We start from the raw sequence: 13,158 nt of genomic DNA, 5'->3' as shown, positions 1-13,158 counted from the left end.
ACACCGGCCCTTCGTGGAATAGTTTGGACATGCCTGTAGTAAATGGTCAACATCAGGCTACACCTGGGGCAAATAACTAAAGAAGGCAAAAATATTTATGATGTGGGATTGGTTGTCAGGATAAAAAGATCATTTGTGACACATGTTTCCCATTTTTGTTCCATGAAGCAGTACTTATGTTGAGTCTGGCTGGTAGATTGCAAAGATTGCAATATAGTGTGTTTCTTTTGATGTAAGTTAAGAGTTGAGTGTTGGGTAGGTTCATTTTATATTTTTTATTTTACAGTTAAACATTTAAACATTTGACAGAAAAAAAAATTGTTCATTGTTAGTTGAAACCCTGAATACATCACAATAAACGTTAAAAAGTACCCTGTGGAGTTTTTGACCTTTCATAGTGCTTGTTTTTTTTTATTTTTTTTAATCCCCATTCTTTTAATCTAGCACACATGCATCCTCGTGATGTGTGCATCTGGGGAAGGCAGTGAATGCAATGAATAAAATGCAACAATGCACCAAAAAATAAAAATGAGGCTGCTACTGTAGGTAATAAACATACACAATATTGGATTTAAGATTATCAAAATAATTTGCCTTGCAAATGTTTTATGAGGAAGAAAAAAAAACACACAAAACATTTATTAGATCACAAGAATACACTCAATAGGTTATTATACACACAATGATGTTTGCTTACATGAAAACTCCAGAGGGTACATTTAATAGGAAAATATACCTCTAAAATAGAAAAAGACAGTTTTAATGAGCAGAAATCCATAAGTTGCTTTTGTTCACTACATACAGTTGGATAAGGATCATGTTTTCGGTATTGGTGGTAACGTCTTGATGATCATGTGTATTGTGATTTACTGTGGTATCATTTTTTGTCTCACCCCTACAACTCTATTTAGCACTAAACACTACTTTTAAAGCATAGACAGAATGTGCAGCGAAGTGAAAATTCCAACCACTAGACGACAAAAGGAGTAGGATTGTCAGCCTGTGTGACATGGCTCTTCTGAAAAGCGCTGAACCACATAAGAAGGCCATTTTACTGACAGAAATAAAATGTGTTTTCTGAACTGCACTGATCTCTCCGGAACCTCACTCGAATATGGACACAAGGCGGAAACAGTGTGATAGAAAATATTCCTCCAAGCATCTATCATAGAGCTACCAATCCCTTGAGGCAGCAGATTTTTTTTTAATACAGCATCAAATAGCACTACAATAACATAGTGTGGTCACAGGACAGAACAGTCAACCCTGTGGTACACAGGAGCTTCCCCTAAATCTTGATTTTAGTGTACATCTTTTAGATTATTACCTTCAAAAAGGTAGATATAATAGCATCTTTAAAGTTAAAGTGTGCCATTACGAGTGTTTCCTCACTATCAGTACATTCCAATAAAATAATTTTGTCTATATACTTTTTTTTTTCTGTACACTTATCTTAAATGCTACCGTAAATTGAGAGCATGCTGCTGCCCTGACACCAAATATTACTGCAAAACTGGCACAATACCACCACATGACACCACGTCAGGGAAAGGACTTCAGTCACATCACTGTCAGAGCTGCAGGGTCTTGAACACAGCTAACACCTTCAAAGAGCTCTCATCCTCCTCCGCTGGAACTGGAAAGACAGACCAGGAGACAGACGGCACCGGCTTCCCGATATCGAACGTTTCTTCTTCATTTTGGTGTCTGACATAATCATGGTCCCAATCGATCCTTCGGTCCGAAGGATTCTGGGTTTGAAGTAGCCTTGCTCCCACTCAAAGACTAAATAGAAGCAACTGGTTAGATGAGTGACAGCACCATCAACAACCAGTGTTTGGTTAGACTCCCCCTGTCCAAGCGCATCAATATTCATTAAATAAGCTTCACACAGATCTACACACACATATCTCACTTCGCCTGTCCAGAAGAGGCGCGAACCTGCAGTCCAGAAGGGCAAAGGGGCTCATCTTCGCTTCCCCTCCTCCATCCATTGCTGTGGACAGTTGGCACAGCCTCGCTCACAGGCCCCAGTATGGAGCCAGGCTCCTGCGGTCCCTCTCATAAACATCTGGTATGACCCCGTAGGGCGTCTGCACCATCTTAACAGAGTTTCTACCGAACAGCTTTCTCTCGTACTCGATGAGTTGGCGCCAGAAGCCGCCGTTGGGCCTTATGACGGGGCGGCGGGCTTTGACCCAGGCGTGGGCCTCAGCCAGAGACACGCGGTGATACTTCATGAGGTAGGCCAGGCACAGAGAGGCCGAGCGGCTCACCCCCGCCGCGCAGTGCACCAGGACCGCCCCTCGTTTACGTCCCACGCTGTGGATCTTATCGGCCACGCTGTCGAAATATAAGGAAATAGGGGAATGGGGCATATCTGCCAGCGGGACCTTCACGTACTCCATGTGAGGCCAGTTGAAGTTTGGGAGCTCGATGGTGGCGTTGACCACGCAGGTGATGCCTTTCGACAGCAACAGGCTGCGGTTGGAGGCCACGTTTCCTCTGCTGAGGAAGAGGTTGGGGGTGATTTGCGCGATGCCCCCCAGCAGGCTGCCATTCTCAGGCAGCAGCCTCGGCACCGCTGTGGGCACCATGGAGCTACGATGGTGGTGGTGGTGGTGGTGGTTGTGGAAGAAGCCTTGGCTGCGGGACCCCATCGAGGAATGAAGAGGGCTTCGAGAAGGACAGTGAATTGGGAAAAAAAAAGAGAAAAATCTTCAGCAGCTCCGAGTCATAGCAGTTGGAATTGGGTCCAACCAGACAGTTCCTGTAACACAAACAGATTTCACTTTCAATCTAAATTAAACACTTTTCTATTTCGATGAAGGCTGAGCACTCAGACTGACAAACATTCAAACACTTCACAAGGACAAACAACATCACTGCTGTTTGTAAAGACAAAACAAAGCCACTATAATCCTTTTTCCTTTTTTTTTCATCTTGGATGGCACGGTGATGAGAACGGCGTTTTCAGGAAACGATTCCTTCAGTCTGATTCTGTCTTTTAACGTTAAAAGCCCAGACAGACACATGCTGCTGCGAGGCTGCGACCTACTGATCCAGTCTTCAAATTACTATAATATCGAAGTGTTTTTTCATGAATTCATCGTGTTAATATCTGAGCTCTGAGACGCTGCTGTGTCTCTGCTACTGTTACTGTTTGTGCCTCGACATTCTGGTCCAATAGCCTCCATGCTGCACACTGAGACGTGCCTCCCTCTGCCATGTGAGCGCAGACCCCCTGGAGGCATACACTCACCTCATCTCATGTTCATCCATCCACAGCCCCCACATACAGATTACATCTCTCGTCTCTGGCTATTGCTGCTTTTAATGTCATTTTGGATGGCAGCAAATGGTGGGGTGGAAAGTAATCATATACTGTATCCTACCAAAGTGTGCCGATAATACACTTCATTTAAGCATCAAATTTGCTCAAGTTAATTATTCCAAATTCATTTGGTTTTTCCAAAAAGGATCATTACAATGACCTCCCATGCCTGATCTTATGGGCTGTAACCTGAACATCAAGATGCACAAGACATGGCATGAAGAAAAAGACATTAGAAGAACTCTAATGTGCCATTCTTAGCTCTGCTGTATATGATAAAAACAGCCTCCTGTACTAATACTTAAGTTATCAGCAGAGAGCCCACAGCTCCAGGCGTTACTTCACACACTGTTGCACTTGTTGTGCGTCATCCACACCTTGTGCAGCAGTCTGGCCGCCAGGTCTTTTTCTTTCATGTTCAGCTACAGTCTGGTTAACAAGACGCATGGGTCAACTGCTTTAAAGTGGAATTCAACCCGCAAGGGGAGAAAAAACACCCGATCACCCGCTGTCACCCGCAAAGACCGCACATGAACAGATGGAGGATTCTTCTCATTGATTAAATTTAAATCAAAAACTCGAGCAGAAAGACATGAATTTAAATACATCTGCATGACTGACAGCACAATGGAAGTCTGATGGAAGCTTTGTGATGAAATCCAATCCTACCACTTTATCCTTTAACGACCTCCTGCAATGACAATCAAATTTTTAACCGCCTGAACGTGATGCTTTTTATATCATAAACAAATCATGAGTGAAATAAGCACTCACTTCCTGAGCTGTGTATGACAGTCTCATACAGTAATACCCTAATCCAGCTAACATTTACCTCAGTTTACTATTCTGATACATGGTCACAAATAAGTCCTCATCTGAGTGTGATTCTGATTGAGGCTTCAATATAGTTGATTTTCGTTTCCTCACATGCTACAGTAGCCATCTTTAAGCCCACTGTGTTTTCATTGGTCAACACATAAACACAAGTAGCAGTGGTGCTGGTGGGCAGGGCAAGAGGCCTAATTCAGAATTACTCAATGAGCCATTCTTCAGCTTTTTTTTGTCTTTCTTTTTGCTCATCTATGACTGTTTGGCTTTTTCACTACTGATACCAGACATTTTTGGTATGCACTGCTGATGGTGCACATTACATCAGTCTCCCATCTTTATAAAAGTTACACCTAGCTGACAGGTTTTTTTTGGTGGCCTGTCGTGTGCCAGTGCATTGAATAAGGTGGGAGGTGATACTACACTACACAGACACAGAATATTAACCACAGCTGATCAATGAGTAGTAGATGCTACTGATCATATATCGTTAGATAAAAAAAATGAAGTCCTGAGGCTGATCAACTGCATCCCTAAGGTTTTTACATACTTACAATGTTAAAACTATGGATGACAACATCCTTCTCAGGAACCACACAATGAGTCACAATATTATTCTGAGAGGTATTTTTTCATTTTGGTTGCCTTCATCCCAAGTGTGATAGTGATAATGAGACAGGAAAGGCAGGAAGGGAGAGAGGATGACGGCAAAGGGCCAGTGTTTTGGACAAAGCCTTGATGGTGCACATTCAAAGCATATTCTTTAACAGTATATGAATCAGAGAAATATTTCTGATATGAAAAATGATCCCTTTTCCTGACTTTCTACCGAATTACTCAATAATTTGATATCTCCAGGCCTCTAAAAAATAAAACTAACCTTGTCCAGATGGTTGCAACTAGTGATAAGGAACTGCATTTATTGTAACAGGTCATGAGACAGAAATGGGGGCTATTGCATTTGATGTTAGCTCACAAAGGCCAAAATAAGGCAGTGAAACCTTCTGTTTTTTCTTACAAGATATTAAAGTCGTAACCCACCCTTTTACGGGTTTTATTGCCTAAGGTTTGCATAAAATAGCAAAACATGTATCCAGTAGAAAAGCAATGCTGCTTTTACAATCAAATTGTTGGAACTGCCCTGCTTCATCATTAGCCTCAAGCTGTAAAAACCCCTCTACTACTATCAATCTCAGCATGGTCTATTTCTCTTTCTGGAAAAAAAATAAAGGGATCAAAAGGCTAAAATAACACTCTCCTCCCTCCCCTGTTCAAACAGTCTCTCTCCCTGGTTTGCTCCCGGTTGCCAGTCGCCCTGCTATTTGCCTCTGAAACCGTTGCCATGGTCATGATTGAGCCGTGGTGCAGCTGATTCCACCTTCCTCCGCACTGTCGCCACTGGTGATGATGAGACAACAAATAATGTGATTCTGACTCTGGAAAACGAGTGTTTACCCTCAAACCACATCAGGACATTGTCAGCGTTACTTCAGAGAAGCACTGAGACACATTGGGAGTGACTCTTTCTACAAGAACAATCAAACAAATAATAACTAAGTGGAAAACTAAGTGTCTGTGTGGCCTGTTGTTGATGGGTTCAGGCATTTCACTCGATAGTATTTCACAGACTCAGCTTGTGTGCAACTTAATACCAACTGAAACCATTTGTCAATAGATGACACAGATGAGAAGAAAAATAATCTGTAATGATTTTTAATTGATTTAATTAACTGAAAATCATTTTGCATCCAAACATTTCACAATTGTCTGGTTTTAGCTTCTCAGTTGTGAAGATTCGCTCCTTGTCTTTGTCGCATATGAGTTAATTTATTATTTGTGTTTTGAAGAGTTGGATAGTTAAGAAGAAATTAAGAAAACTGTAATTTAATAATGAGAATAACTCTCATTATTAAGAGCAGAGATAAAATACCAGTGAGCAGATAATTATCACCCTAATCCCTTTGCAGCATTTTAGTGTTTTTCAGCTCAGTGTTTTGGTTTTTCAGAAAATAACGTAACAGTTTTGCTGTTTGCTCTTGTCAATGATCTTGTTTCCAAATGAAGCAGCATAGGGGAAAAAAACGCTCTGAAAACCCAGTGTATGGTAACCTGCCAAGCACATAAGTACAGTGGGTTTACAGCTTGTTACACTGCAAACAAATGACCAAAAATCAATAAGTGCAGGTTCAACATTTGTCATGTTGAACTGTAGAAATAAGTTAATTTGAGAGTTGAGAGTTGATATATTGACAACAACTTATACGGCTGTATTGGTCTCTTCTTTCTCACCATTTTCCTGGCTCTATAGTACAGAAGGATGACATCCTCATTCTTAATCCCACCTAAGAAAGCTCTGATTTCAGTCTGCGTTTTTTTCCTTTAGCTATCAATGAGCACAACAGCAGACATACAGTATGTGGGCAGCAATTCAGAGGTCTGAAACATGGCATGTGAAACCTTGCTCTAATTATAAATGGGAAGACTCAACTACAGACATCTTGCTCGTTAGCGGCAATAATTTTCTTTAAAGATGATGGTGATGATGATGATGATGAAGATGAACTGCTATGTCGGAGAATGTATAAATGTAGATAAAGGTGTCTGCCATTACGTCTCAAAGCTCACTATAATGTATTCAAATGTATATGTATGTAATATTCAAATCCCAAAAAATATTCATCAAATCATCACATTTGAGAGGCAAATATTTTAAATTTTGTGCTTGAAAATTTCTTGAATGATGGAGTGATTACTAAAATAGCTGCTGATTACTCCTCTGTCGATCGATTAAGTAATTATTGCAGCTCTACTGAGACACACTCTGTTGAATCAATGCATGGAGATAAGAAACAGCACCATCAGCTGTGGCAGCAAGTACATACTCTTTTGCTGCAGCAACCTACTGACCGACAGTACAAGACAGTGGCAGCCACATCAACGCGGAGAGAAGGGCAATAAGAGAACCCAATAATCCCTGGCTCTCACCAAAGTGCTGATGTACCACAGATTTGCTCCATCCACATGGTTATTTATACCCCAGGCTGGGCAGGAATGAGGTTGCAAGGAGCGGAGGAGGGAGAATTATGCAGAGGCTGTTGCCACAGGAAACTCTACTATACGTTGGAGATACTGGGGATACTGCAGCCCGCTGTCAATCAGATTTACTGTGAGGATTAATTATGAAAAAAAAAATAATGAAAAAAATACCTGAAGAGGGTCAGTGGCATTCACAGGACAGTGTCTGGAGCACAGAGCTACAGACGTACTGCACATCCTGACTTGCAAATATGAACCCAGACTTCATATTTCCTCCTCTTATATTCTTGTCTTGATATCACACAACCACCGCCACCCAGTCTCACGCTCAATCATTCATGGTGGATTTGTCAACAGGTGGTCCCACCTAACAAATCTCCTTAGACACATCTCTGATACTCTCGGTGGGGAGATTCCTCAGGGGTCCGGTTACACCTCCGCTAACACAAATTGGAAACGTGACCCACCTACAGGAAAACTAGAGCGGCAACCTTGATAGTGAAACCTCTCTGACACCGGATCATTTCTTGACTTGGTTAACGTCAAATTCCTGGCTGACACTTCCTCGTGCCAGATAATGAGATTAATGAAATGAGTGGAACAACTGGAAAAGGTAGAGGCAGACGTGCTGCTCTCAGCACTGTCTCTCAATCAAAGGCAAGCTATTTATTCAGTCTGAGTGATTTCTGAAAGTGACCGCAGTCCAGATAATAATCAGCAGAGAATGAGGAGCAATGAAAAGGATGGTTTTTTCTGAGGCAGGACACGGCTGCTGAAAATCTCCCAGACACAACTGGGTGCAGCCTCACAACCCGCAAATTAAGCTGCTACACACAAAGAACACTTGTATGTCAACGGCAGAGGGTTGAAAAGAGGGAGAGTCGACTCAGCAGAGAAAATACAGGGACAAATTCCACATGAAGACGTGAGGGTTCGGCTCTGGCGCCTTGATGCAACAGCAGCAGCTGGATGCCGCTGACTCAGTCCACAATGTTACACCTCACCATGTCGCACAATGACACTTGTAAACAGTCAAAACAAAAGGGGCCACGATGAGGCCACCTGTCATGTAGAGAGACATGGGGAGTGCAGGTATTATATGTGCTGCAGGGCCGAAAAGACACTGTGGTGACACTGTGACATTATGAGTCTAAGTTTGTATCCATCACTGCAGCAAAGAGACAAATAACTGGAGTGACTCTACTTTGAAACAATGAAAAAAATGACACACTGATCAGACTCTAATGAGGCAGAGTTTCCATTATTCAAAACTGCTGCCACCAGCAGTGAACATCAAATTAGAGCTGAAACAATAAGTCAATTAATCGTTTAGACACTATAGACACAAAGATAATCAGCAACTATATTCATCAGCCATTAATCATCTCAATAATTTTTCAAGCTAAAATGGCAAAAAAAAACATTTTCTAGTTCCAAAGAAACTGGAGATCTTTAAGTTATGTTATTTAACATAACAAGACATTTGAAGACATCCCCTTAGAGTCTGGGATGGATGAGAGCGTAATCAAGTAGTTGATTCATGAAAGCAGCAACATTTTTGAAAATGTATTTCTGGTTTTCAAACAAAATTATTTCTCAACTTGTTAAATGTGAGGATTAACTTTCTGTTCTTAACTTTCACATTTTTAAACTGCATGACCCTCCCTAGCATCATTAATATCTAATTTTACCCTTAACTTGGCAAAAACTGCTGATGTGTAATGCAATTTAAATATTAAAGGTGTTCAGAAATGGCCGTTTGTCCTGTTTGTCGCGCCTCCTTTTACGTGTTTCCACGAGTTGTCGCACAAGTTTACCCAAGTAGCTAAGGAAAACAAATTTGATTGGTCGTTATCGAGCAGGCCGGATATTCAATGTTTGGAGCTCGGTGTGTGTGTGTGTCTCAGACGTTTAACTGATGGATGACGGATCCAATATCAGTGGCTGATGAATCGTGAGCAACGTGACGCATAATTCGTGTGCCTGCAATATCCAATGCGAAAAAAAACTATCCCACTTTCATCCCGGATTTACTCGAAATAGAGTTTGGGCTACATCGTCTGATAGATGAGTTATTACATTAATTTTATGACCCATAGTGGAATCAAATTCATTTTTTCTTTTCTGTACACCTTATGTAGCCTATTTATGGGCTAATCATTTTCACAGTAGCCATGTGAATGTGGCGTGGATTTAGCGATAGCCTACTTAAGTTAACTTTAAAGCTTCAGTTGGTAACAATTATTCAGTCATATTTGCTGGAACTGTCACTATATTCTGATGGTCAGATATTAAATGAGTAATTTAGGACAAAATCCAACTCCTCTGGCTCCACCTACAGCCTGTAATCGTATTTGCCAAAATCCACCGCGCCCGACGATTCTCCACCAGTCAGGTAGAGGGAGCAGGAGGAGCAGCCAATCGCCGCTCCTACACGTCGTGCTATGGATACGGTACATCTTTTTTTTTTTTTTTTTTTTCCTCTGTGGGTGCGTTCATGGCTACTTTGTGTGTGTCTGTGTGTGTGTGGGGCGCTTGGCAGAGGTTCATAAAGGGACCTGACGGAGTATTGTCTTGAAATTTCCGACCAAGTCGCGGAGTTTACTTTCACTTTCGTCAACTTACCAACTGGAGCTTTAATAGGCATATCAAATAATTTTGTTTTGATGCAGAAAAAAATATTTAAAAAATATAGTTTACGTATGGAACAGAGTTAGGACTGTTGTCCTTTGCAAAAATGATAAATGTTATTATTCATCCCTTTAGCAAAAGAATAATCCTCTCTCCTCTAATAATTTGTGTACAGTCCCTAAATCTAGTAAATTTGCTACTGTTTCAGAAACTTTACAAGATGGCTCTTATTGGCTCAATTGTTAGACTGCCTCTTCTGCCTTTCAGAGACACGCTGTGTGAAAATGTGGAGCTTTGAATGAATGACTCCACAACTTTACTGTTTTATGACTGGGACGTAAAAGGGCACTGCTCCTCTGTCACAGCCTTGACCGTAATAAGTGTAGCCTATAGCTACCTAATGTAAAACCGTATCATGTTAGGAATCAATTAACACAACACGACCACATTCATGTCCCCTTACTGTCATCAGAAGTGAGGAAGGTGCGCTGGTTTCTCCCAGTTCATCCTGAGCTGATAATAATAAACCCCGCAGGTAAACGCCTATCCAACATGCCTATATCAATGCTTTGTTTGACTTAACATTAAAAAAAAACATCTCATATAGGCTAGCTCAACATTATGTGGATAAACTGCACCAGATGTAAAAGTCAACTTACCAGTCGACTCTCACCGGGGCACAGATGGTGGTTTTCAAAGCGCCTTCACCGCCTGCACCAATCCTCCGGACACGGATCCGCTGCTGTCACACTCCTGACTCAGTCAGTCCGATCATACGGACGGACAAGGGGATGGCGAGAGGCCAGCTGCTGGGAGACAAACCGCGACACGCAACAACATAATGTGAAAGTCAACAGAAATACGAGCCATCAGTGCATCCGCCCGGTCTCTGGCAGCAGCGGCGGCGTGTAGCTACAGTGCAGAGCTGCCTATGGATGAGGAGTGATCAGTGCCCCACAAAGGAGGAGGCAAGAGTGAGAGCTGGATGACTGACATGACTGGGGGCTTTCCTATTGGAGAATGCAAGTTTTTTTTGTCTCTACCCTCCCTCTGTGCTGATGTGCCAGGTCCTAATGGGCTTATTATTGTCTTCTGTGGCTGCAGAGCAGGAAACACTGCTACTCTGCTGAAAACTGCAGTTGTTGTGGGTGTTTGTTGTTGTCGTTGTTTTTTAATCCAATCAGCCCCATTACACTGAGACTATCCACAGTCAAAAACAGACACTGAAAAGTCACCCCAAGGTGTGAATTCTTGCTTTAAAGGTCCAGTGTGTAAAAACAACCGTAACTGACAGTGTTCAAATTCCAGACTCTCTCTCTCTCGCACTCACCCCTCCCGTCGGCAAAGTCACGGTGGCCTCTGAGGACAAAAAAAGTGTTTACCACGGCTGGGAATTTCAGGAGCATTAAGTGATGAGGTGAAAATCTAAACCATTTTACGATATGTCTGCTGTTTCCTACTCCTTCTTCTTTCCTTCCGCCTCTTTCTTCGTTGGTTTGTTTATGAACGCAGAACTTGTGAAATTCGCTCTCTGGCGGGCTGGATTTTCGATTCGGGCTGCTGTGCAAACATGGCGGCACAAGATTTTGTTTTGTTGTTTGTTTGTCTGGTTTTGCATTTCCGGTGGTTTTGTACATTTACGTTTCCATGGCTTTTAACACGGATGTCAATTTTTGTGATATCCATTGTTAAGAGCTGGTGTGATGATCCATGCGTTTTACAGATTTTCATTGAAAAACAAAAGATCCATGCATTTACCACGACTACCGAAACGTAAACATAAAATTCCACCGGAAGAGCAAAACCGGCTTACATTTTTGACGTTCAGAAAAAGGTGGATATAAAATAATAATTATAAGACTATGAAACCGAAACAATTTTTTTTATTTAATAGCGATTATACACAAATATATTCATGCATATTCAGATTCAGATTTTGCCAATAAACCTTGACAAATATTACACACTGGACCTTTAATCAATCAATCAATCAATCAATACAATTTTATGAATCCCACCAGGGACAATTGGTTCGAGCAGCTGATATAAACAATATAAAGAATAACATAACAATGAAATAGAATAAAATTGTGTAAAATACCAGGGAGTATTGTGGGATCAAGGGTCTAAGAAAGATAGTAAAAAAAAAAAGCAGCAACAACAACAACAACAACAACAACAACAACAAAAAAGCAATGAAGACTAGAGGAATTAATGATTACAATGATTACAAGATGAATGGCAGAGGGGATAAAAGATTTAAGGAAGCGGTTTGTTAGCAGGTAAGAGATACCAACGACCAGATTGCAACAGAAACAATTTGTGCTTTACACATGTAGGACAGGAGAGAGTGAATAGTGGTTTGCAAATGCACATTGTCTTCAACTCTGATGGATGCACACAGGAAGGCTTTTGTAAAAAAAAAAAAAAAAAAGGGACAATGTAATGGTGAGTTTAAAGGGACAATGAGGAGTTTCTATTTGGTTATAAAAAAGTCTCACGTTAATGTGGATGAATCTACGCTACCCACACTTGTTAATGGCTCCATTTACGATAAATATATTGTTTTGTCTCTATCGTTATTTTGTTATTTTAATTAATGGTGGAAGTGCTGGGCGAGCCGACCAGCGTTTCCTTACTTTCGGTTTCGTGGTGAGTCATGAGAATAACGCAGCCGAATCACCGTTTATGGTCGGAACTACGGTGGTATGTGAACCTCTTTGAACCTCTGACTTTAATTCTTGATGAATGAAAACATGAGTCCGTCTTGCGCCGGCCAAAGAAATGTACGATGCGCGTGGAGGTTCATAAATGTAGTGTGAAAACGCTTCGCTTTTCCAAAACTCCTCGTTGTCCCTTTAAATAAATTCAAATCATGACAGAGAGCCATGCCCTGTTTCACCTTTTTCCTCTGGCACCAATCACTTCTCATACAAAACAGTAGGAGGACCAAGCACCTCGGAGACCACAATGCTGAAAACTATTGGTGAGATGCAACAGAACAAGAAAACCTCTTGATAACAAGTGGAATCATCAAAGCCAGACTGAAATGCAATTTTGATGGCTTCTGCAGTCCAGATTCTTTCTAAGCAAGAGCTCATTTATTTTCCCCAAAATGTTTCTGATGCTTTTTCTCAGAGGCTATTGGAGCATAAAATGTCGAAGCCGGCTTATCAGTAGAGCTCTAGTCAGTATTTTAAAATTCCAAATTCCCCCTGCTGAAACCCACCCACCTAAATAATTTCTGAATGGCTACCAAACCAAACTCTGGAATATTTTAAGCAACCACACAGTTTCACAGTTTCATGTAACATCTGTATTTTCTATGA

At 41.4% G+C, this 13,158-nt stretch overlaps 1 protein-coding gene across 1 annotated transcript; it reads right to left on the bottom strand.

Moving 5' to 3' along the window:
* Positions 1-282: 282 nt before the first annotated feature.
* Positions 283-10,759, bottom strand: dusp14 (dual specificity phosphatase 14). The gene is made up of 2 exons (XM_085796106.1): positions 10,489-10,759; positions 283-2,770 (listed from the first exon to the last, which is right to left on the bottom strand). The coding sequence occupies exon 2, from the start codon at positions 2,658-2,660 to the stop codon at positions 2,022-2,024; it is 639 nt and encodes a 212-aa protein (XP_085652232.1). The 5' UTR covers positions 2,661-2,770; positions 10,489-10,759; the 3' UTR covers positions 283-2,021.
* Between the last annotated feature and the right edge of the window lie 2,399 nt (positions 10,760-13,158).

The sequence above is a fragment of the Trachurus japonicus genome, chromosome 13 (genome assembly GCF_045865225.1).
Source record: "Trachurus japonicus isolate A0001 chromosome 13, Traja_1.0".
Taxonomy (NCBI): domain Eukaryota; kingdom Metazoa; phylum Chordata; class Actinopteri; order Carangiformes; family Carangidae; genus Trachurus; species Trachurus japonicus.
This window is presented reverse-complemented; position numbering and strand designations above follow the sequence as displayed.